Source organism: Engraulis encrasicolus, chromosome 17, assembly GCF_034702125.1.
Source record: "Engraulis encrasicolus isolate BLACKSEA-1 chromosome 17, IST_EnEncr_1.0, whole genome shotgun sequence".
NCBI classification, from domain to species: Eukaryota; Metazoa; Chordata; class Actinopteri; order Clupeiformes; family Engraulidae; genus Engraulis; species Engraulis encrasicolus.
The window spans coordinates 24,780,819-24,806,599 of record NC_085873.1 but is presented as its reverse complement, the minus strand read 5'-3'; the positions used below and the strand labels follow the sequence as shown (position 1 = coordinate 24,806,599).

The window sequence follows — 25,781 nt, the reverse complement described above, 5'->3', positions numbered from 1 at the left end:
AGAGAGAGAGAGAGAGAGAGAGAGAGAGAGAGAGAGAGGGAGAGAGAGAGAGAGAGAGAGAGAGAGAGAGAGAAATAGAGAGATAGAGAGAGGGAAGAGAGAGAGAGGAGGGATATAGGGATGGGAAGGGGTGAGGGAGAGAGAGGAGAGAGTGGGGGATATAGAGAAAGGGATGCGAGGGATGAGAGCGAGATGGGGGGTAAAGGAGGAAAAAGAGAGGGAGAGGGAGGAAGAAAGAGAGTAAGAGAAAGAGAGAGAGAGGGGGAGGGGTGAGAGAGGGAATGTAAAATGAATAGAGGAGATGGATGGTGAGAGTGGAGCACAGAGGACAACAGGAAATGGACCAAATGAGGATGGGCGTGCACACACGCATACACACACACACACACACACACACACACACACACACACACACACACACACACACACACACACACACACACACACACACAGACAAACACATGCACGCACGCACACAAACAGGGGCAAGATGTACAGATCTACAGTACATTCACACACGCACATACTGTACACACACACACACACACACACACACACACACACACACACACACACACACACACACACACACACACACACACACACACACACACACACACACACACACACACTCACACCTGGAAAGGTGTGTGGCTAGATCTACACGAGGAAGAGTGTGGCAATAATGGCATTATAGGGTTAATGAAGAAGCAACCTCTTAGAGGGCTGTACACACACGTCGCTGCTAGTTACTCGCTCAGCGAATGAACTCAATAGAATGTCAATGTGTTCCAGCGAGACTAGCAGGCGAGTAGGCGAGTACTGTACAAGCGATGCGATGTGGGCGGATCCCGAGTTGAAAATATTTTAACTTCAAGCGAGGCGAGTAAGCGAGTAACCAACTGGAAAGCAGAGTTCGGTACTTCTCGCCTGTTCATTGGCAGTTAAAGCCGCGGGAACTTTCAGCGAACGTTCCATGAAAGAGGCGAGTAGGCGAACAAGCGAGAAGCTAGTAAATAGCAGCGATGTGTGTTTAGGGCCCTTTAGACAGTGTGTGTGTTTGTGTGTGTGTGTGCGTGGGTGCATGTGACCGTGTATCTGTCTTTGTGTGTGTGTGTGCATGCATGCACGTGTATGTGTGCACAAGTGTAGAAGTGAATGTGTGCACACTGCACACGTGTGTGTGTGTGTGTGTGTGTGTGTGTGTGTGTGTGTGTGTGTGTGTGTGTGTGTGTGTGTGTGTGTGTGCGCGTGCATGCGTAAGTACGTGCGTGCGTGCGTGCGTGCGTGCGTGTGTGTGTGTGTGTCTGTGATGACACTCAACTGGACAGGCATTAGTGGGTTAATAAGGAAACCAAAGCCACAGGAGGGAGAGTGGAGTGGAGGATAACGGAAATGAGAGAGAGAGAGCGAGAGAGAGAGAGAGCGAGAGAGAGAGAGAGAGAGAGAGAGGGAAGAGGGAGAAGACAACGGAAATGAAGGAAACTCATTTACAACCCAACGGACAGAGATAATGAGAGAGAGAGAGAGAGAGAGAGAGAGAGAGAGAGAGAGAGAGAGGTCATCGGCATGCAGTTACATAGCATAGACGAGAGGAAGACGGGGAGGGTGAGAGCGACGCAGGTAGTGAGACAGGCAGAGAGAGAGAGACAGAGAGAGAGGTGTCACTCGGCATGCATTTACATAGCATAGGGGAGAGAAAGACGGGAAGGGTGAGAGCCACGCAGGTAGTGAGACAGGCAGAGAGAGAGAGACAAGGAAAGCGAGAGAGAGAGAGAGAGAGAGAGAGAGAGAAGCCTATACCAACCATAACAGTATACAACACTGATGGACAGACATACAGACAGACAGATAGAGGAGAGACAGGCTGAGTGATAGAACTAGAAACAAACAGGCAAAGACAGACAGCAGCTTATTCACATATCAAACTTATTTTCATATGAAACACAATAATACAAAAGACAGATGGACCGAGGACAGACAGACAGGCAGGTAGGCAGGAAGACAGTTGCTATTCTGCATGCAGAAAGTCAAATGCAAAACAGCACACCTATGCCACTGTACATTCCAAAACACATCAAAATACGAGTCAGATGGACAGAGACAGACAGGGAGAAATAAACTTGCTATTCCACATGCAGAAATGTTCATACCAAACTTAAGAATACACAAGAGACAGACAGACAGGCAAAAAGTTACACATCAAACAAAATGACAAGAGAGACAAACAGACTTGACAGACGGTCAGGGGTGCATTTCTGGAAAGTGTAGTTGTTAGCAGTTAGCAACTTTGGTAGTTGCCAATGGGAATTTGGGGAAATGGGAAATTGTATTGCAACCAATAAAGTAGCTAACATAGTTAGCAACTACGCTTTCCAGAAATGCACCCCAGAGTTGCTATTCCACATGCAGCAAGTTATTCACCAAACACTACGATAGGTAAGAGACAGACAGACAGACTTCCAGACAGACAGCTAGACAGGCAGGCAGATAGTCAGACTTGGCAGACAGCCAGACAGCCAGACAGCCAGATAGTCAGACTTGACAGACAGCCAGATAGTCAAACAGACAGACAGACAGGCAGACAAGCAGACAGACAGACTGAGAAGCAGGCAGATGATTGCAATTCCGCATGCAGAAAGTTACGTACCAAACACAACAATACGCGGACTGAGAGGGTATGAGAGTGGCTCAGGCATTCCTAGAGAGAAGACAGACACCAACACCCGGCAACAACAAACCAATCAGTGCCTGGATGGGCCAGCACGATGCACACAGTCAACCAATCAGCGAGCATGCCAGTTGCAAAAGAGGCGGGATCCATGAGGGAGACGAGCGAATCAACATGGCACCCGGCATATACAGTATATTGCGCTCAGCAAACAAACAAAGAAACAAACAAACCAACAAACAAACACATAAATAAACAACAAACAACTTCCACTTGTCAGTGGGATGACACAGCACACCATACCACACATCACATCACACTACACCACACACAACAGACACAGAGTATACACAGATGTATACAGCAGAAGTAGAAGTACTGTCACTGAGGTTAATACAACACCAGTGCATGGTATAGTTTAAACACCAGTTATTCCATTGTACCTAATGAGGTAGACAGACTGGAACAGTATCTACTTCTACTTTGGTTACGATAAAGACAGGCATAACAATGTCAACTTTTAATGATCTTAAATATTTATGACATTGACATTATGTTCATGACTTGTTCATGACTATGTCATGACACTGTTTTGTCACTATTATGACACTGTTATGTCATACGTATGACGCCAGCGTCAAGTAAAGTGTAACCTCTACTTTATACACCTCTTAGTTACACTCCACTACACCACACTCTGCAGCGCATCAAAACAACATACCAACACAGAGTGTACTGCACACAACAGCACATTGCATAACATTGCATATGTGTACAACAGTAAACTACGCCATACCATACAGAGTATGCAACAATACACAGCACACAAAACAGCACAGTAGACCAAATCAGCACACAGTCCACACAACCAAATCACAAACGCAGGCAGGCGAGAAGCTGTGTGCGCGTGTGTGTGCGTGCGTGTGTGTGTGTGTGTGTGTGTGTGTGTGTGTGTGTGTGTGTGTGTGTGTGCATGTGACAATTCCTGCTTCCAAGTCTTGGGCACTTCAGTCATGAATGGCTAGGGACACACCCTCTTCCTAATGGTCAGTGGAATTCAAACCTGCAACCCTCTGATATGATTAGACCATGATTAGATCAGTGTGTGTTTATGTGTGTGTGTGTGTGTGTGTGTGTGTGTGTGTGTGTGTGTGTGTGTGTGTGTGTGTGTGTGTGTGTGTGTGTGTGTGTGTGTGTGTGTGTGTGTGTGTGTGTGTGTGTGTGTGTGTGTGTGTGTGTGAAACAGAGAAAGCACCGTATGCCAATGCCACATGAAGCATAATAGCTGCATTTTGTATGTGTGTGATGCCTTGTTTCTGTGAAAACTCCTGTGTGTGTGTGTGTGTGTGTGTGTGTGTGTGTGTGTGTGTGTGTGTGTGTGTGTGTGTGTGTGTGTGTGTGTGTGTGTGTGTGTGTGTGTGTGTGTGTGTGTGTGTGTGTGTGTGTGTGTGTGTGTCTGCACGTGCACATGCTCAGTACAGACTGTAAAAACGTTAAAAATAATGAAAATGTTGGGTGTGCAAGGGAAACAGCTGTGGGCCACAGTACATCTGATGGGCGGGACTGGGAGGGTGCTGACAGGAAGTGTGGGTGAGTGTGACTGATGATAGGACACTGGACATCAGCGTGTACTGCACTGTACTGTACTGTGCTGGTGTGCGTTTGTGTGTGGCTTTGTGTCTGAGACGCAGTGTAGAAAGGAACGGCAAGGGCACACAAAACTCACAAACACAAAACACAAAACTCGATGGTTCCTCCCCAGACAGTTAGACAGACAGATAAACAGTTAGCAGATGGACAGACAGATGCACAGACAGAGAGACAGACAGACAGACAGCATTGCCAGTACACTGACACAGGGTCGCTGACAGGTTTGGCTGGGCCCGGGACATTAGTGAATCATGATGAGAGAGCATGGTTCCTCATATGTCACAGCAAATGCACAAATGGTATGGATTCACCATTTCACCAGGTAACCAGCTTTAGTACTGGTACAAATCGGGGTGGCCTGAAAACAGTTTGAATAGCTGTTTCTTTCTGACGCTGAGATCAACACTCATCTTCCATCCTTATTTTGAGCAGCCTTCCTCTGGGCCCTGGCAAACCTGTCTGGTTACCTGGTGAAGTGGTGAATCCATACCATTTGTGCATTTGCTGTGACATATGAGGAACCATGCTCTCTCATCATGATTCACTTAAACAGACAACACTTTACTTGGCTGCCGACTTTTCAGTTCCTACGCCCTCTGATTTTCAACATGAACACATCAGTTGATAGATCATGTATAGATTCTGTAGGTACAAGAGACTGAGCACCAGTTCCCTTTTCAGGCACCTAATCTCAAACTGACTGATATGTTCACACTAAAAATCTAGGTGTTAGGGAAACGGAAAGTTGCAAAGCCAAAAACACTTGGTTATTCTCTGCGAACTGTGATGACAACATGGACGTCGGCTGATAAGTTCGCAGGTACGCCTTGGGCACGTTCGTGATGGGGCATGCAGAAGCAGTCTGTGCAGCATAAATGCTAACTTCGCCATTACAATGCATTCTAATTCGAATTTTCCAACCAGAATGCACTGTTATTTCGCAGTGTGCATGCGTCATCACAAATGTGCCCATATTGGTTGGGGAACATAAGGCCCATGATCCACTGGTGTATGTGTGATGCGAACTTTGTATCCCACTAGACTATCCTATATGGGCCCGATTTCTATGAAAAGACAATTCGGTCTCGCACAGCATTGTGGTTACACGATGCAATGAGAGATGCTGTTGCGACACGTCTAACTGGGCGAATAGACCAGCAGCGTCATGAGCGAGCGCCGGAAGTACCTGATGACGAGAGCGACAGTTTGTAGTTGAACTCCTGGGAATGTTATGCAAATGAGCAATGACGCGGTTCGGCGATAAGCCCCCACAGCCAATGACCGTATAGAGGTCAGTAACCACAGCTAATGGGAATGTTGGAATGCTTGCGTTCTGCTTTCAACGGACATAGTCTAGTCGCTTCAATCACTCGTATCGCTCTTGCTGCACAGAAGCGATTCTCGGTCGCTTCAATTGCGTCGTGGCTGGTCTATTGACTCGGGAAGAGTTCAGCAATCTCCGTTTTCTCAGATGAATCTGATTGTCGCAACCATATGAAGAGGCTTGTACAAGAGATGAATTTCTGACAGTAGAAGGTAAAAGTGAAAGCCCACCTGGGCAACTCCAACTTCCATTGTCACTGTGACACAGCACTCCACAGCACACAAGTGCACACTGCACTCAACGAAATTGCATGTATGCCTCTCCCGTGCAAGGGGGCAGCCCCCAATGGCGCCCCAAGGGAGCAGTGCAGCGGGATGGTAACATGAGGGTACTCAGGAGGATACCTTAGTCATTGAGGAGGATGGGGAGAACACCCCCACCAACCTAGTGGCTATAGGGAGTCGAGCTGGCAACCTTTGGGCTACAAGTCTCACTGCCCAACTAACCACTTACCCATGACACTCACTGTGTGTGTGTGTGTGTGTGTGTGTGTGTGTGTGTGTGTGTGTGTGTGTGTGTGTGTGTGTGTGTGTGTGTGTGTGTGTGTGTGTGTGTGTGTGTGTGTGTGTGTGTGTGTGTGTGTGTGTGTTTGGTGTACTGCATGGGCTTAGCTGTAGAGGCCTTGAGTAACCTCTGATGACGATGTGTGTCTGAGTGTTTTACAGCCCTGTGTGTGTGTCAGCTCTCTCTGCCTCTCTCCTTTGCTCTATTCTCTCCTTTCCTTCTCTATTCTCTCCTCTCCTTTAGTCTCTCCTCTCCTCTATCTCTCCCCTCCTCCTCTCGTCTCTCTCTGAGCCTTTTGACTGTGCTGTGGCTGCCAACTATTGTTCTACTGTTGTAATAATAATAATAATAATAATAATAATAATAATAATAATAATAATAATAATAATAATAATAATAATAATAATAATAACTTTATTTGTATTTCAGAATGCATACAAGGCGTGCGACTCAATGTGCTTAGTAACAGTTAGATTAATAACAACAATAAAAAAATAGGACGATTAAGAGTAAGACAAATATTTGGCAAAACTTAAGGTCAAGCTCTGCTGAGTGGCTGGCTCAGAAGACTACGCTACACAGTGTGCACGCACGCACATGCACACATGCACACACACACACACACACACACGCACACACACACACACACACACACACACACACACACACACACACACACACACACACACACACACACACACACACACACACACACACACACACACACACACACACGCACACACACACAGACAGACAGGTATTCAACTCATGATGGATGAGAGCGCATTACATTAGTTGCTTGTAAGTTTCTGGTGATAGCAATGATTCATACTGTATTAGACAAACACACACACACACTCCCACACACACACACACACACACACACACACACACACACACACACACACACACACACACACACACACACACACACACACACACACACACACACACACACACACACACACAAGGCTTGAGTGTTCATATAAGGAGCCGTGTGTGTAGTCATTTGGAATGTTGACCATATTTAGACTGGCAAACCATTTGGACCAGGCAACTCACGCCTCTGGCACTGAACAAACTTTCTTTCCTTCTTGTCTCTCTTCTTCCTCCTTGTTCTCTCTCTCTCTCTCTCTCTCTCTCTCTCTCTCTCTCTCTCTCTCTCTCTCTCTCTTTCTCTTCTATCTCCGTCTCTCTCTCTCTCTCTCTCTCTCTCTCTACCTGACTCTCTCTTTCTCTTATTTCTCCATCTCTCATGGGTCTCTGTCTTTCTAGCTATCTCCTCATCTGTTTCTCTCGCTCTTTTCGCACCCCCCACCCCCTCTCTGTCTCTTTCTTTCAGCCTGTCTGCCTGTCTACTTGTCTCTCTCTGTTTGGCTCTCCTTCCCTCCTTTCCTTTCCCTCTCACTTCCTCCTGTTCACCTTCACTGTATCTCTTTATTTCTTTCTCTCTGTCACTCCTCCATCTCTCTCACTGTGTCTCTGCCTCTCATCTTCCATTTCCTTTAACACGACATCTCACTCTTTCTACCTGCTCTCACCTTCTTTCTCATCCCCCTCTCATTTCTTCCTATCCTTTCCCCTCCCTATATCTCTTTCTCCCTTTCTCTCCCCTTATTCTCTCTCTCTCTCTCTCTCTCTCTCTCTCTCTCTCTCTCTCTCTCTCTCTCTCTCTCTCTCTCTCTCTCTCTCTCTCTCTCTCTCTCTCTCTCTCTCCTCACACGTTCTCCCTCTCTCTTCCTTTTCCTCCTGTTCTCTCTTTATCTCTTCCGTTCTCTCAGTTCTCTCTCTCTCTCTCTTGCTCTCTGTGAAAGTGTGCAGTCATACAAACGGAGATTGACATATAAACACTTCCTGCCATGTGTGTGCACTACACAGACCACTCTCTTTGGCACACACACACACTCACACTCACACACACACGCACACACACACGCACGAATGCATGCATACCCACACAAATACACACACACACACACTGTGCACACACACACATGCACACACACGAATGCTCGCGTACCCACACAAATGCACACACACACACACACACACACACACACACACACACACACACACACACACACACACACACACACGCGCGAATGCACGCGCACCCACACAAATGAGCACACACAATGAGGTCCAGATGTTGTGGATCATAAAAGAAGAATCAGGCGTTTTGCTGTGTAGGCACATCTCATCTTGCCGCCTTGACATCTGAAGGACAACGCTTTAGTAGGGATGGGCGTTATGACGATATATATATCATGAAGACAATAGAAAAGTCTCTATTGTGCCCTGTCTCCTCTATCATTTTTATCGTGATAAACTATTTTTTCCTAATTGTATAAAGTTTATACTGTAAAAAGGAGAATAACAATATTCATCTTTTAAAAAATATATATTTTTAGGATTTTTTTGTCTTTATTTGATAGGACAGTTGGAGATGGTGACAGGAAGCAAGTGGGAGAGAGAGAGAGATGGGGGAGGATCGGCAAATGACCCGGGCCGGAATCGAATCCGGGTCGCCGGCGTCGTAACCCAGTGCCCGACCGTTAGGTCATAGCAGGGTCAAAAATATGAATTTTAAAGAAATGTGGGTTTTTTTGCGTCACGACACGGCTTTACCTCCAGCAGCCTACATTTGTGATAGTTGAAAATAAAGACAATAGCTAAAAATATACATAATTGTGCTATACTGTGATTTATATTGCTATCATGACATAAAGTCATCCATATTGTGATATATGTTTTTGTTCCATATATCACCCAGCACTGGGCTATAGGGCTGGGACCATCCGTCTGTTCTGGGGATGCCTCTGCACATGATGGAAGAAACACTAAACTAAGTCTACCTCACACACTGCTCTATGCAATGTCTGTACATTGTGTCTCTCTGTGTGTGTGTGTGTGTTGTGACCTTTCCTTCTATGAGGCCTACCTCTGTGTAACTTTGAAATGTGTGTGTGTGTGTGTGTGTGTGTGTGTGTGTGTGTGTGTGTGTGTGTGTGTGTGTGTGTGTGTGTGTGTGTGTGTGTGTGTGTGTGTGTGTGTGTGTGTGTGTGTGTGTGTGTGTGTGTGCATTCATGCTGTGTAACATATTTATGGTAGAACAGTTGGCAGCTATTTAAGTGAATAGGGTCAATAGGAGAGGATAGAAGAGGAGAGGAAGAGAGAGCTGACACACACGCGGCTGTAAAACACTCACACACATCGCCAACAGAGGTTACTCAAGGCCTCTCTACTGCTAGGCCAATACACTCAGCACACACACACTACACACACACACACAAACACACACACACACACACACACACACACACACACTACACACACACACACAAACACACACACACACACATCCTAATGATGGCTGGGCAGGACTCGTGGCAGCGCTTTGTGTGTGTGTGTGTGTGTGTGTGTGTGTGTGTGTGTGTGTGTGTGTGTGTGTGTGTGTGTGTGTGAGAGGGAGGGAGAGATAGAGAGAGAGAGAGAGCGAGAGAGAGGGGGAGAGAGAGAGAGAGAGAGAGAGAGAGAGAGAGAGAGAGAGAGAGCGAGAGAGAGGGGGAGAGAGAGAGAGGGGGAGAGAGAGAGCCACAGTGATGTGGCTTCTCAAGCTTTTGCGTGGATGTGTAATAGGTCATGACTGAATCTCACTATATGACTAAATGACGAATCATTCTTTCTACACTCACTCATCATACCAACAGTCAAAGTCACAATATCAAATTCAGACCAATAAATTATAGATCTATTTCAACACCCGAATAGTGATAGGCCTACATTACAATAGTCATAAAACACTGTTCCACAGCCTATCCACATATCTTGATATAGGCTAGGCCCCATGTTTCCCTAAATGGAAAAACTGTTCTTTGAGTTCTACAACAAACATGCAAGTCCAGTAGGCTACGCATGGTTAAAGAATACCACGAGGATTCATCTTATTTGTTCTCTTTCGTTCCGCTACTTCTCCACCCTCCTCTCCCTCTCTCCAAGAAACCGTTAGATTCAGTGCCATGTTACAAATGTTGCTACGACACAGAGAAGAACGAAGAACACGTACCTAAATCTTCCATGCTGTCAATTATCCTCTAAAATGGGGGAAACCCAGAAACGAGGAATCAGGGAACAAATACGGTTTATCCTCTTGTCCCTGCGCTATGCCCGTTGGTTGTTTATTCCCCTTGGATAAACGACAGTCTGCGTTTGCCCCTGTGAAAAACTTTTTGGTCGCGGCGTTATTCTGGAGTAGGCTAGAGTGCCGGGAAAGAGCCAGGGAGGCAGAGAAAGGAGGGCGTCCCGTTCTCTTTTTCCTCTCCGCCCCTCTTCTCTTCTTCCCTTCCTGCGCGGTGTCTCGCAGCCCTGCCGCGCGCTCGCGGTACAGGCGGGGAGAGGGAAGGCGCAGCCCAGGCGTAGCCGGCCGGCTGCGGTCCTAGCCTCCTCCGAACCGACCCCCGGGCCATGACGTCACCCCGTACATTCCTAGTCCATATTTGGGAGAGAAAATTGGAGGATTTGTGGAGAGCGGCTCTCCTGTATAGAACGAGCTACTGTGTTGGTGTAGACGCTATTGCTTGTAGCCAGTTGTCCTGTCCAGCTGTGCGCGTCCGATCGAATTATAGGGGCCTATACACGCATCTTCTGCGCGCACCCTGTCAACCCAGGGCTCGCCATTCCAAGTCTCTGCTATGGTGATGATGTTGAGGGGGTCAATCGCGCTGACTGGTTACCCGTGTTGGGCAAGTTACTCAAAAACTATAATGCAGGGGTGGGGAACCCGTTTCATTCGAGGGGTCACTTCAAATTCCTCCAAGGCCCGTAAAAGTCCCCCAAGGGCCGTACTATGAACACAAACCAGGAATTCCCCCTGCACTTCAGGCCTACATTGAAGGCCAGCCACCTTTAAAACAGAAACACCCACTCTAGGTCCCCTAGCTTAATTGTATTGCAAATATAATTTCAAAGATTCCTTTACAAAATATATTTCTTGTGAAGCTGCATAGCAGTAAAATTATATTGGGGCCAGATAAAACAGCCTCAAGGGCAGTAAAAGGCCCTCAAGATGGTTCCCCACCCCTGCTATAATGCATTACTGATTACATGCATGTCTTAAGTGTCTAAGTAGCCTATTCGCCAACATTAGCAGAATATTTAAAATGTAGGCTCAAGGCATTGCACAAGGCTATTTTTATTTAGGCATGAGTACTCTACTCTCGCAAACCCCTCGCCACCCCCCGCCCCCAACAACCCTAAATATGGATCTGACAATGTACAATGAAATCAAACTCAGCCAGTCGTGTCTCAGCTTCCATCCAGGTGTTTTGGCAGCATGCTGACCTTTGTCCATTTGACACACTTTTCATGAAGAAAAGCGCTGGTTTTCTCATGGAACACACTATCATTCAAAATACTAAAATCATTTGCCATACTTTCTCATCATATCGGCAAATTCCTTTCATACCTACAATCTGCAATCATCACACACATTATGTGATATTGATGAAACCATGAGTGGATGCAGTGATAACACTCATTTTTTTTCTAGGTTTGATCTCCAAAATATGTAGATCGCTTTCATGTGGTTACCTAATATTTTACAGTAAATTAGTGCAACTTTTTTCAATGTCAGAAAAATATGTAAAATATATATATTTTTGCCACACGTCTGTGTGCTTAGAGTCTAAAAACATTTCAGTATTTTACAACAGAAGGCTATGTACCCTCTTCAGTAGTGGAACACTGAGCAAAATAAGGTTGACTGTGCGTCATGCTGAGTAGTGTTATACCATATTGCACATTAGTGTTCAAATGGTTCATATGAGTGTGAATTAAAATGATGCTTGCGTTTGATTTTGAGAACAAAATTGCCTTTTTTGAAGAGTGTACATTGTTTTGAGAAGGCGTTCATTTTTCAGGAGAAGTGAGGGGTTTTGCCCGTTGTGTGTGACTTTTTGGATTTGTGTGTAGTATTGACAATTTGAGACATGATTCCAGAAATTGTGTGCACACAATAGAGAAAAACTGTAAACAGGGCATGTAGGCCTCAAAGCAGCATGAACACAAGTCACTTTAGTGTGTGTGTGTGTGTGTGAGAGGTTTTTGTTTGGCTGAACTACACGGCCTGTCAAAAAAAGTTGCTGCCAAAAAGGCCACAGACTCACACACGTGATAGTAGGCCTACCACTTTCAACTTTGATTTTGGCACGCATTTGCTGTGGCATTGTTTGGATATGCTTCTGTGGTGTCCAGATCTTTCATCCAGTGTTGCATGACCTTTTTTTTTTTTAAAACCAAGATCCATGGTAGATGATGGTAGTCTGAATACTGCAGAAAGTGTTCTGCAGGGGTTTGGGTCTGGACTGTGGTGGCCAGTGTATGTGTCCAACTCAGCCTGGTACCTCCCATTCTCTCCTTTTACTTGTACCCTCATGTGAGGCAAGACGTCATTGACTATATTGACTTAATTCAATATCAGTTCAGAGCATTTTTTTCCCTTCATTTGCAATTGGGATGTTGAATAGAAAGCCCCCTAAAAATTGCCCTACCTAGGCTGACACAGATGCGGGGCGTCAGCAATGCATGAGACCACACGCAAAAGGAGAAGACGGGGGACTAACAGGTTGAAATGGACTCCATGTGTTAAAACGATTTCCCATGCTCCCTGAACAGCTGTGTGAGGAAGAAATTTAGCCATTTCTTAAAAAAAAAAAACAATATCAAAAGACACATCCCTTAGTTGTAGACAAGATGTTGGTTTGCTTGAGAAAGACCAAATCAATGGCATCCACGATCACTTACACGCTTGGTGTCTTTCAGGTCTAGGTTCAGCAACAGCACGTCAGTCGACTGAAAAGTGAATGACCTTATTCCATAGTCATATTTTGTCTTCCCTGTGAGGGATATTCCAAGATGATCGGCAAATCATCGGGCAGAATTTGTGGAAGTGTGGCTCAGGGTGCAGGAGCCATCACTGCCATTACCCCACTGAGAATCTTTGGGATACAAACACACAAAAAAGAAAACACAAAAAAAAGCTTTGTGTAGCGGCCCGTCACCAGTGTAAGATTTTGGTGAAAAATGTATACAACACTGGATAGAAATAGATATTGTGCCATTGCAGGCACTTAACTGAAAGTATGCCACAGCATACATGTGCCATAATCAAAGCAGAAGGTGAACCAACAGGCTGGACAGGCTGTGTATAATACGGAAATGCCAATACATGGCTCTGCATCACGACAAAATGACACTCATTTTAAAAAATGAAAAGAAAAAAATATTTATTCAGCTCACAGTTACAGGCTATGTTTAGCATTTGTTTGGAGCAAAAAGGGAGAGAAACAAGTCACTGGGTTTTTCTTTCTTTCTTTTTTTTATCTTCTTTGTCGGATGTTACATGAGGTTGAATAAGAAGTCTCTAACCAGTCAAATCACCTCTCCCTTCCGCCTCATTATTAAATATATTACACTGAACAACAAAAAAAAAAAGAAAAAGAAAAAAAACTGAGGAAAAAAAAATCAGACATGGTGTCCAAACTTTGCAGAGGTGCGCTAATTTCTGAGGCGTTTTCTTTTTTTTCTCCCCAGGAGACCAATATTACGTCCAAAAAAAAACAAAAAACAACTGCACGTCTCATCTGCAAAAGCATGACTGCTCGTGGGGGTTTCACACTAGGACGAATAGTCAGTCTGTAGGTCTACTGAAGAGGTAAGCATACATCACAAAACATGGCATCCCTATGAGAACAGGGGCAAGGGTTTCAACGACACCCATGCCATGAGAGGCAGCCTCCCCATCCAATAGCAAGCCTGGATTCCAGAACTATGGCTTACAGAACCTTCTAGCGTGGATTCCAGAACTATGACAAACGTAAACCTTCCAGCGTGGGTTCCAGATCAAGACAGACGGAACCCTCTAGCGTTGATTCCAGAATTATGGCAAATGGAACCTTCTAGAGTGCTGCTCCACTGGTCGCCATAGACTGAGTAGGGGGTAAGGGGGGGTGGGGGGTAAACCAAAAGAGTATCGCTTCTAGTAAAACACCAAATCAGTTAATGTTTAAACTTAAACTCAAAAACTAAAATTACCTGAATAATAATAATAATAATAATAATAATAATAATAATAATAATAACAGATTACAGTTGAACCCTTGGAAAAAGGGTGTTTCTCTCTTCAGGCCTAAATCAGGTAATATATATATATGTATATACTAAAGAATGAGTGAGGCTGTGCAGGCGCAAGTGAAAGGGGGTGAGGGCTAAATGGTGTGTGCGAGCGTGTGTGTTTGTATTACCTTTGCACAGGAGAAGGGTGTGTGTGTGTGTGTGTGTGTGTGTGTGTGTGTGTGTGTGTGTGTGTGTGTGTGTGTGTGTGTGTGTGTGTGTGTGTAAGTGGATAGGATAGTAGCGCTGCTCTGTCTGCACACTGAAGGGGAAAAAAAGCTATTGGCCTCTGGGCTAGGGAAGGCTGGGCTAGACTAGGCCAGACCACCACTGCACTCGCCCCACAAGAGGTCATGGGGAAGCCTTTTTTGGGGGGGGTTAAAAGGTCAAAAGGTCAATGTTCCAAGCGTGCACGTCCGCATCTCCCCGTGCCCCTGCCCCGCGCAGGAAGGACTCATGCATGGGTTTACCCGCCATGTTATACGTTTTCCGTTGGGTTTTTTTTTTCCATCTTTTAAAAAAAAAGTTTTCTTTTTTTTTTAAACACAGAAGTCTTTTTCACACCACCTAAAACGGTACTCGAGAAGGAGTTATAACAAATAATCTTTTCTTTTTAATAATAAACAACAAAACTAGATGCTTTACAGCTAAAACCATCCTTACTCCGTCTCGGCAAAAAAAAAAGAAAAGAAAAGAAACAAACAAAAAAAAAAGCTTAGGTCATTCATACAACTTCCAAACACATGGGGGGAAAAGAGACAAAAAAAGGGGGAACGAAACAAAATGAAGAACCACTAGTGAATATTAAATACAGTCAGGCATGCCGACTCTGCTGACCACAATCTGACTTACTGAAGAAGCTCTTTAAAACAGTGAAACTGTGAAATAATTAACTTGTGAATCCCGGACAGGTTAGTTATGCAGAACATATGCTTCTCACCAGACTGACTGGCCGTGTGTGTGTGTGTGTGTGTGTGTGTGTGTGTGTGTGTGTGTGTGTGTTTTGATTTTAAGTTGAGAGTTTTGTGTACATCACTGTCATTCAATTTTAAGTTGAAGATTGCCTCAGTGTGTGTGTATGTGCGCGCATGTGTGTGTGTGTGTGTGTGTGTGTGTGTGTGTGTGTGTGTGTGTGTGTGTGTGTGTGTGTGTGTGTGTGTGTGTGTGTCCCAGATGGTGTTGTGTAGCCTGATGAAGCTAAAGACATAAAGCCAGTGGTGGAGACAGTGATCATTGAGCCAACTTCTCTCATCTCTCTTGCTGTGTGTGTGTATGTGTGTGCGTGTGTGCGTGTGTGTGTGTGCGTGTGTGTGTGTTCGTGCGCACATGCGCTATGTTGCAAAAGACTACTGTGTGTGTAAATTAATGAGAATTTATTTAGCCCCATTGAAAATGTGTGTGTGTGTGTGTGTGTGTGTGTGTGTGTGTGTGTGTGTGTGTGTGTGTGTGTGTGTGTGTGTGAATGTGTGTCTGTGTGCATGCATGTCTGTCTGCATGTGCATGTGTGTAGTCCATCCAATTTTTCTTTTGATGTGGAACACTCTCCAGCTTCTGTTGTCCTCCTCTCCTCTCCTCCATCACTACAACCCTCTCCTCCTCCGTCACTCCCCTCCTCCTCCATCTTCATCCCTCTCTTCTGGGTGTTCACTGTACGGACTGCTCGTTGGCGGTGGTGCCGGAGTCCTGCGGCTTCATGACGTCGGGCAGCTCCGGGGGACTGGAGAAGGACTCCACCTGCAGCACCTCAAACGTGTCGCCTACAGAGAGAGAGAGAGAGAGAGAGAGAGAGAGAGAGAGAGAGAGAGAGAAGGAGAGAGAGAGAGAGAGAGAGAGAGAGAGAGGGGGGGAGAGAGAGAGGGGGGCAAGAGAGAGAGAGAGAGGGGGGGGGGGGGGGGAGAGAGAGAGAGAGAGAGAGAGAGAGAGAGAGAGAGAGAGAGAGAGAGAGAGAGAGAGAGAGAGAGAGAGAGAGAGAGAGAGAGAGAGAGAGAGAGAGAAGTTCAAGTGTTTTTTATTTATCACATACAAGCAGCATTGTAGAAAACTGATGCAGGAGTCATCATACATGGACAGATAGACAGGCAGACAGTAAGTAGGAGGGAAGAGGGGAGAGAGGGAGAGAGCTAGAGAGAGATTGTGCGAGAGTGAGGAAGAAAAGACCTGCATCATTTGCCTCTCATAGTAGAATGCTTGACGTGTCTATAGGTGACAGAATGGAGGAAGGCAGACAGGGAGGTAACGAGGGTGCAATTCAAAAACCAAAGGGCCACATAAAGAAGCTCAGAGGTGTTGCCTGCAGACAGATCAGACAGTCTCTTTATTACCACCTAGTGGGCTTCAGAGGTATTGTGGGACGGCTGACAAAAGATCAGACAGGCAAGCAACTTGAGGACAGAAGGGACGATTCAGAAGAATCTTGTAGCACCACCTAGTGGGATTCTAAGGTGTTGCAGGCAGGCAGGCAGACGAACGCAAACACAGGCCCGTGCTGTGATCTGCCAGTCTTTGTACAGTCATAGGAAAAAGTTTGTACACCCTTTGAAATGTCTTACATTTCTGTCAAAATTGGTCATAAAACATGGTCTGATCTTCCTGGAAATCACAATACGGAACAAACAGGGCTTGCTTTAACTAATTCCACCCAAACATTTACATGTTATCATAATTTTATTGGCCATAACATGTACACATTCACAGGACAGCAAGTCATAAGTAAGCACACCCTTGCATTCAAGAGGTTTTAACCCTTGGTTAGTTGCAATAACCTTAACCAGACATGTCCTGTAGTTGCAGATCAGATTAACAAAACAAACTGGATGTGCCTTGTCTCCCTGTTCTTCACAAAACTGCCCCTTTTCAGCAAGGTGTATATACAGAAAATAATATAGAAAACAATAAAAAGAAAAATGACAATAGAAAAATCATTTAAAAAAATAGAAATAATTTTTTTTTATAAAAATATTGGCTCATATTCACCCGCATGCTCCCTTCATCATGCTTGTGAATTTCTGTGTATTTGAGAGTGACAGACACAGAGAGAGAAAGATAAGGAGACGAAGAGGAAAGCAAGTAAACCCAATCTAAGCTCTCAGATTGAGTCACCAGTGCTCTTATTGCGCAAGGTTGAAACATTTGATGCAAAACTGAAGAACCAAACAATATCTGCACTAATTTTTCCACCTAATTCACCTTCTGCCTTGTCTACTCAACATGTGATTACTATTGTATCAGAGAGTTTAGAAAATATTGATGTATAAGCCCCCCCAAAATGATACGGGTCAAAACGACCCAAGAGCACCTATGTAATAGAAATGTGCAGGGGGGATGTCACAATTTATTTTCTCAGATTCAGGCTCCTCACAGAAAATGAGCCAAAGCCAGTGAATGACCCGGACACCTTACAAGGGTTAAGTAGAAGCCACAGCTGTCAAGCGTTAATCAAATAGTTGACAGTTGCTTTCGATAAATTCTAGTTTTAAGCGTTTCTGACAGAACTACCGGTACTTTCAAGCTGTGTATGCCTTGCACCAACCAGAAAGTAGCAGAAAATTCCAGAGTGTCATAAAGATGGGGGTGTGGGGGGGTATACGTCCTTTCAGGACAAAGTGATCAAATATCCACCCCTACTAAAACCATCAGCAGTCTGGGCTATTCCTGCAGGCAGGGAAGTCGACAAGAGGGGCAAAGGGGTCAGTTGTCCTGGGCTAAGGGAGGCCCAGAATTGCATCCTCGTTACAGTATATGCATTGGGTGGTGGGGTCCCTTCCCGATGACTCCTGGGCCCTACCTGCAGGCTTGTTGTCCTAATTTTTGGTAGCCAAGGACATGTGCACAAACAAACAGTGAGCGGGTTTTGGCAGGGTTTTTCCAAAGATCAAAAACGGCTAGCCAAGTTCTGCTCTGTATTGACGATAATGGGCAGTGTTGTTGCATAGTGTAGTTTTTTTTTGTTAGCCGTGCAGTAGTCATCCATCCAGTGCCTCTGCTTCATTTCATTTCATTTCTCACTCCAGCAAAAAGGTCAGGTGTCAGAACTGTTCCAAACTGTATAGTTACTCTAGGTGTAATGTATGCTCACTGTCTAATTGTCTATGTCCACACCTAAAGTCTATGTCTTAAGTCCGATTCGGACAGGATAAATATTACCTATGAACCCCTGGTAATTCTCAAGTACCCCAGACCTACGAGATTTTTCGGGATGCATTTGGACAGGATAAGTAAACACCCGTTATTTACTCAATTCACAGGCATTACAAGTGTGTGCAGACGGCGCACCTATGTGAAATTACCCCAGGATGTCTGTGTTTCAGTAGGTAATTCGCGGCGGAATTATTATCTCACATATTACGGACATGGCGCATTCACACAGGACTAAGAACTCAGACATTCTCCGTAATTATTCCGAATTACCGGGGGTCCATAGGTAATAAAAGTCCTGTTCGAATCGGGCTTATGTCTGCATAGGAAAGTAAAAAACGTAATTTCTTTGTATGACCAGTGCATGTAAAGAAATTGAAAATACAGCCGACTTGACTTGAACTTTTCCAGAACCGATAATCAAACGGTAGAGACGGTTTCTTCTGAAATTGATGTGAAGTAAGGTTCTAAGCTGAAATCCTATGGCATCCATACCCCATTAGGAGACATGGCGAATGAACGGAGTTCAATGAAAAGTCACGCCCATTTAGGAGACCAGACTTGATCCCACTGTGTTGCATTGGTGACAGCGCTGGGCAATATGACGATACATATCGTGGTGATGATCTGATCAATGTCCTACGTTTATCTGCTAGTGATGCTGGCTATGATTATGTCCTCGTTTGTTAGTCGCTTTGGTTATAAAGCGTCTGCCAAATGCAATGTAATGTTCTGTCTAACTAACACATGCATTTGTTATGCATTAGCTGACGAACCAGTAACTTGCAACTTGGCCAAACACTGGAGAGATTTGTGTTGACAACAACAACAACTGACCAAGAAGGTTACAGAGTTTCAAACATTGACAATTTTTGACGAGAGGGTGCGTTTGTGTGTGTGTGTGTGAGAGAGAGCGTGGTATGGTTTACCTTGGTTACCACTTTGAAATTCTTGGACTGTTCTACCCGACCAGGAAGTAGTGCTTCACCAAGGGACCAATCAGAAAGCTGGTGAAGCCAGTATGCATGCACTCCTGTCTGTGTGTGTGTGTGTGTGCAATCGCATCAGGGCTTGGTATTTAATACCATTAACTTTTTGCTCACCGGCTACAGTGGCTAGTGGTTTTCCAGAGTCACTAGCCATTCAGCCTTTCTACTAGCTACAGTTTTGTTGTCAGTATTTTATTAGACGTATTTTCTTCACCATGATGCATCTAAGCTAAGAAAATGCTATGATAAAACAAGAGGATCAGTGCTATGAACGTAGTGTGAAATAAAACCACCTATATCAGACAAGTAGAATCTGAATTGTCTTTCTAGGGCTAGGCTCCTGAGATATGTCATACCCAGGAATAAGTTACCTGCCAAAGAGGTTAGTGAGACTAAAATTATTACTAGCCACGGCTAAGATTTACCTATTTTTGTACGATTGGCAGGTGCCAATGTCAAGCTCTGGTGTGCATGTGTGTGTATGAGAGCGTGACAGAGAGAGTGAGTGTGTGTGTGTGTGTGTGTGTGAGAGAGAGAGTGTGTGTGTGTGAGAGAGAGAACTAACCAGTGAGTCAGAAGGCTAATGTCAAGCCCTGGTGTGCATGTGTATGTACGAGTGAGAGCGTGACAGAGAGGGAGAGAGTGAGAAAGAGTGTGTGTGTGTATGTGAGAGAGAGATTGAGTGAGTGAGTGAGAGAACTAACCAGTGAGTCGGAAGGCTAGTCCAACAGTAGCGGGTGCCTGAGGTCGAGCTGTCTGGTTGGTGTAGCCATAGTCACCCAGAGTCTTACTGTCGTCCAGCAGCTGTTCGTCCTAGAACACACACACACACACCAAGTCAGTCTGGTGAAAAGCATACATTTGCAACTATATATACACACGGTTGTTGGCATTTTTTTTTAGAAACAGATGCCAGGTGGCTCAACCACAGCTAATGCCAGTATTGTATTCATGACATTAATTAATTAATAAATCAGTTATTAATGTCCAATACATGGATGTTATTTTTAAGAAATTGTAATAGTGGCATTATTTGTGCACCCCCCCATTATGCCAAGACAAAAACCATACTGATATTTGCAACACATGATAGTGTAACAGCAAGTTACAGAGCAGAGGCAGACATTTTTGACACCAAATACAATAACAGGGAAAGAGGAACCAGCAGGAACAGCAACGGACACACTTCCTTCTTAGCCATTAGAGAAATTCTAGAGCCAATGTCCACTGCAAGCGCCACAACAGCCAATATGGAACCCCAATGTAAACTAAAACCCAATCTGTTACATGATGAGACGTTGTGTGTGTGTGTGTGTGTGTGTGTGTGTGTGTGTGTGTGTGTGTGTGTGTGTGTGTGTGTGTGTGTGTGTGTGTGTTGGGAATTATGCAGTGCTGGATCCTGTAGCCAGGGGGATTGTATGGCACAGGCACTTTAGTGGCCATCATTGGACATTCTCCCATCGGAAAAACGCTTTGTCTCTGTGTCCACCCTGAATCTGTAGATTTTACTTTTGTAGATTAAGTTTTGTTGAAGCTCTGAACCGTTTAGGCATATTGTTTCAAAGACTCAGACTGTGTGCTTTGAGTTTCAGTAACAGGGCCCTCTCCTGGTGAAAAGTGAGATGGATGGAGAGATAAACAGAAAATGAAAAGTACACCATTGCATTGACTGAAATGCGCCCATCAGTATTCAGTCTCTTAGGTAGAGAAAGAGAGTGATGAGGAAAACAACAAAGCAAAAAAATGATCATACTTGTGAAAACTGTGACAGCCCTATGTGGAATCCCCCAAAATATTGGGCTGAGCTCGTATTTTCCCATACCATCTTCCAGATTTTACATTTTACTGATGAGAACGACCTCAGATCTTCTGTTAGTTCGCTTACAACCTGGTTGTACAACAAAATCATTTAGAATGTATATGTAGACCTCCTTGATTTAAAATCACCACCACTCTCAATTAGCTGCAAAAGGGTTAAAGGTAGAGTTTGATACATTCTACTGTTTGTAAGGTTAACCTTTGTAAGGTGTTTGAGTTTTTGTTGCGGGTGGGGCTAGTTTACTATGCTAACATAGAAAGTGTTGGGGTCATTTTGACCCAGGCCGGCATATAGAAAAATAATTAAAAATTGAAAAAAATCTTGGCTCATATTCACCCTCATGTTCCCTTCATCATGCTTGTGAATTTCTGTGCATTTGAGAGTGAGAGATACAGAGAGAGAAAGATAAGGAGACAAAGAGGAAAGCACGTACTAACCCCAACTCCGATGAAGTTGGGACGTTTGGTAAACAGTGAATAAAATCAAAATGCTATCATTTTCAAAACACTCAATCTATTCATTAGATGGAGAATAGTGAAAAGACAACATATTAAGTGTTAAAACCGAGAAAAAAATATTGTTTTGGGGGACATATGTACTCATTTCTAATTTCAGAAATCCAACACGTCTCAAAAGAGTTGGGACGGGGACAATAAATGGCAGCAAATGTCGAGGAAGACTAAAAACAAAACAAAAGACAACACATAACAGTTAAATACATCAACCGATGAGATGATTTTATATAAAAAACAGTGTTAATTCCTATCTTGGACATGATTTCACCAGCTTAAATGGTGGGTGTATTCCTTGTCATGTTTTGCAATGTTTTCCTTTCTGTAGTGCTTACAGTGTGACAGGTCTTGACCAAAAACCCACCATTTTATCACATGCTGGTCCTTATGATGGAGCCAAACTGTTAAAACATAGTAGAGAATGCAATTTGACCTTACTATGTGGCAGTAATCGAAGATCTCCCTTCAAAATATAATGCATGAGTGGCTTTTCATGCTGTTTAAAACCCATTTATACCATTCAGCAATGTATTTAACTCTACAGATGAGTGAGAACATCTTAACCAATGCACTACTGCATCCGCATGCCATCATGGAGGCTGACTTTTGAAGCTAGCACTAACACAAGTTGGATGGTCCATTTTCACTGTAGCACAGGATGTGCAATGCTCTATTATTGTCAAAAAGAATGGACTTCTACAACTTCTGCTGACTTCTGTAAGCAAAGGACAGTTTCCCATGTCTTCTGGGTCTATTTCAAGTGAGCTCAGGTGCTTAGGAGAATGTTAAACCCCTGTGTCATTTTCATGCATTAAGCATTCTTAATATGGTCAATTTTCAATAGCTCTAGCACTCCAGGAATTAGAGTGAGACTACAGCCAATATATATTTCATGATGTCATGAACCTATACAATGATTTTATTAACAAAAATATGTCTTATATACACTCAATCGTGGTAAATCAAAGGGAATTCAAAAATGTATGTAATAACTATGGTAATTATTCCCTTTGCATCTTTAATTCTGAGTGACTCAGCCTCTCTGTGATGATCTTATACCTGGACACCTATATTGTCCGTCAGTACAATTCATTTTGAAATGTTCTTCTTTGTCGTTTTATCTTATTTGGATGTTTACTAAATTTCACTGATCCCCGTCCCAACTCTTTTGAGACGTGTTGGATTTATCAAATTAGAAATGAGTACATATGTCCCCCAAAACAATATTTTTTCTCGGTTTTAACACTTAATATGTTGTCTTTTCACTATTCTCCATCTAATGAATAGATTGAATGTTTTGAAAATGATAGCATTTTGATTTTATTCACTGTTTACCAAACGTCCCAACTTCATCGGAGTTGGGGTTTGTAAACTCAATCCAAGCTCTCAGATTGAGCCACCAGTGCTCTTATTGCGCAAGGTTGAAACATTTGATGCACAACTGAAGAACCAAACATGTACCAAATATGTGCACTAATTTTTCCACCTAATTCACCCTCTGCCTTGTCTACTCAACATGTGATCACTATTGTATCAGAGAGTTTAGAAACTATTGATGTATAAGCCCCTCAAAATGATACGGATACACCTAACGTGTGTACGCCTGCTGTTCTGTGTGGCAGCGCGAAACAGTTGCTTTAAGAGTTTACCGTTTCATATGCAATACATCACATGTTTTTTCCCGTACTAAAGCAAACTTCAAAACAGTGGTTTTATGGTTTTCGCTGTCAATGGTTTGGACCAGCCAGGGGGTCGTAGGTTCAAATCCCACCATTAACAGTAGGATGAATGCATGTCCCTACATACGGATACGTGCCTAAAGTGACCTTGAGCAAGGCACCCAACCTTACATTGCTCCAGAGATGGTACTTAATACCCTGCAATAATAATAAGTTATTTTGGATGAAAGCAGGCATGTCCTAATGGTTAGGGCAGTGCAGTGGTCTGAAGATCAGAGGGGTTGCAGGTTTGAACCACACCCTTACCTCTCCCTACACCTACACCCACGGCTGAAGAGCTCTTGAACGGGAGCGTACCCATGTTCCCCGGATCCTATGTTCCCCGGTCTTTGTATGGGACAGGGGAACATGGGACCCTTTTTCTAAAAATGGTTCTATGTTCCCCGCATTGTATGTTTCCGAGTTTTAAATTGTGCCCTTCCCGAAATTATCCCTAAACCTAACCTGTCAGAAATGCAATGTTTCAGTCTACTTGGAAGCAGCGGGGAACATGGAATCCTTTTTTGAAAAGAAAAAAAAAGGACCCAAGTTCCTCTGTTGTGGGGAAAATAGGGATGAACCCCTTTCTTGAGCAAGGCACCTAACCTCACATTGCTCCAGGGACTGTAACCAAACCCCTATAAATAACTGTTAGTTGCTTTGGATAAAAACGGCAGCTAAGTGTAATGTCATGTAAAGAAAGCTTCAGCTAAGTGTAATGTTATGTGACAATGAGTTGCCTTGTCGTTACCATTTTACATCAATTATGGATAAATAAAGTAAGTTTGGTGAAGGAACAGACGAATCTTGCACACTGTGGACCATGACTTACTCGAGAAGTTCTTTTGAATAAAACCTCAGTCCCAAAACATACACTTACTTGATGTAGACTTTCAGTTCCATTTGTAGTAGGATATAATATATATAGGTTTATATTGATCTTTGCATAACTATATGTACTAACATTACTACAACAGCCCCTGATGCGGTCAACAGAGTTCTGCATTTCCAAAATAAGTTTAAGATTATTAGAAAATACATAATTCCACGCAAATACACACATCTGAAAGGCTAATGGTTTCTGATGATATGAACCCGACAACACCACTTTCTAATGTTGTTGAATCTTTTACCTTGAAGAGTCTCTGGTCCTCGGGAGATCTCTTCAGAATCCCCTCCACAATGCGCTTGAGCTCGTACACAGTAGTAGACTCCTTGGCGTCGGTGAAGATCGTCGTCTTGTGACGCCGGATCATTAGAAAGACGTCCTGGGGAGGTTAAAAAAGGGATGAAGCCGTTTGGTCAGAAATAAACGCAGGCACTTCTTCGCCAGCGAGCAACACAGAAACACGGGTGCCTGCCTGTTTCCCTACCCTCTCTCTCCTCCTCCCCCTCCAACAGCTGCGACAACTGTAATACTTTCCAGAAACCAGCGCTAGCTGCCTCGCAATAACTTTGTTAGGTAATGGCAATCGTTCAACACTAGTGTCAGTTTCACGTCCCACCAATTACACTTCTTTAGCACAACGATATCTATGTTCATTCATCGCCACTATCACGACTAACAAAGGCCGACAGAAATGACAGGAGTCTTGCTTATCAGGTTGTCTGTCTGACAAGCGCAGAGGCGTAAACGTTAGCCACTGGTGCAGTGCAATGTAGCTTTGCGTTGAGTGTTAACTGTTGCCTGGGACGGCTAATGATATTGCGGCCTTGTTTTGGACAGAGACACCAGCACGCCCTTTCAACATTAAATGGCACTGATCAAAGGATTCGTGGTTTAGAACACAAATACCCCCCACCAGGATATCAGATTGTGATCCGTGTTATGAAACGACCGTGTCTTGAAGACATTCATACAAACGGGTATTTGGGCTTAACCGCTAGCTAGCTTGCTACCCAGATAGCTTCACCATGTCAACCACAGCTATCAGCTTTAATCGGGTGAAGAAGTTAGCATAGCAGGCTAATTCATAGATTCGGCTTATATAAACTTGGGAACTTCATTCACTCCGTGCCGAACAAACTGACAAAAACAAACTATCGAAATAACACCATATGCCTAGGAGCAACATTGGGATAAATGAACACTGATATTTTATGACAATGTGCGCTTTCTTGATTACTCACCATTTCTGAGCGCTGGTTGCAACACTCGCTCACCGCCTAGCTCCGCCGCAGTCCCACAGTGCATTGCAGTTAAAAAAGTGGGTGTGACAGCTGGGGCTGAC

At 44.1% G+C, this 25,781-nt stretch overlaps 2 protein-coding genes across 3 annotated transcripts in view; both read right to left on the bottom strand.

Annotated features, from left to right (window-relative positions):
• LOC134467997 (transforming growth factor beta-1-induced transcript 1 protein-like) overlaps nt 1-10,576 on the bottom strand; it is a 32,243-nt gene extending 21,667 nt beyond the window's left edge. Inside the window, exons 1-2 of one of the 2 annotated variants that reach the window (XM_063222026.1) lie at nt 10,276-10,576; nt 2,651-2,701 (exon numbers count right to left, since the gene is read on the bottom strand). In XM_063222026.1, coding sequence (XP_063078096.1) covers nt 2,651-2,701; nt 10,276-10,288 — 64 coding nt within the window. In that variant the 5' untranslated portion in view covers nt 10,289-10,576. The remainder of the gene's footprint in view (nt 1-2,650; nt 2,702-10,275) is intronic. The other variant, XM_063222027.1, reaches the window with a different exon arrangement.
• Nucleotides 10,577-13,475: 2,899 nt separating this feature from the next.
• Nucleotides 13,476-25,776, bottom strand: LOC134467995 (elongin-B-like). Its single transcript, XM_063222024.1, has 4 exons — nt 25,681-25,776; nt 24,684-24,818; nt 20,206-20,314; nt 13,476-16,135 (listed from the first exon to the last, which is right to left on the bottom strand). Exons 1-4 carry the CDS (start codon nt 25,681-25,683, stop codon nt 16,023-16,025), a joined length of 360 nt encoding a protein of 119 aa, XP_063078094.1. The 5' UTR covers nt 25,684-25,776; the 3' UTR covers nt 13,476-16,022.
• Nucleotides 25,777-25,781: the final 5 nt, after the last annotated feature.

Coding starts and splice junctions, on each gene's coding strand:
- LOC134467995 (XM_063222024.1), bottom strand. Junction 20,315..24,683: donor AGGACCAGAGACTCTTCAAG/GTAAAAGATTCA, acceptor TGTGTGTTCTAG/GACGAACAGCTGCTGGACGA. Junction 16,136..20,205: donor ACTAGCCTTCCGACTCACTG/GTTAGTTCTCTC, acceptor CTCTCTCTGTAG/GCGACACGTTTGAGGTGCTG.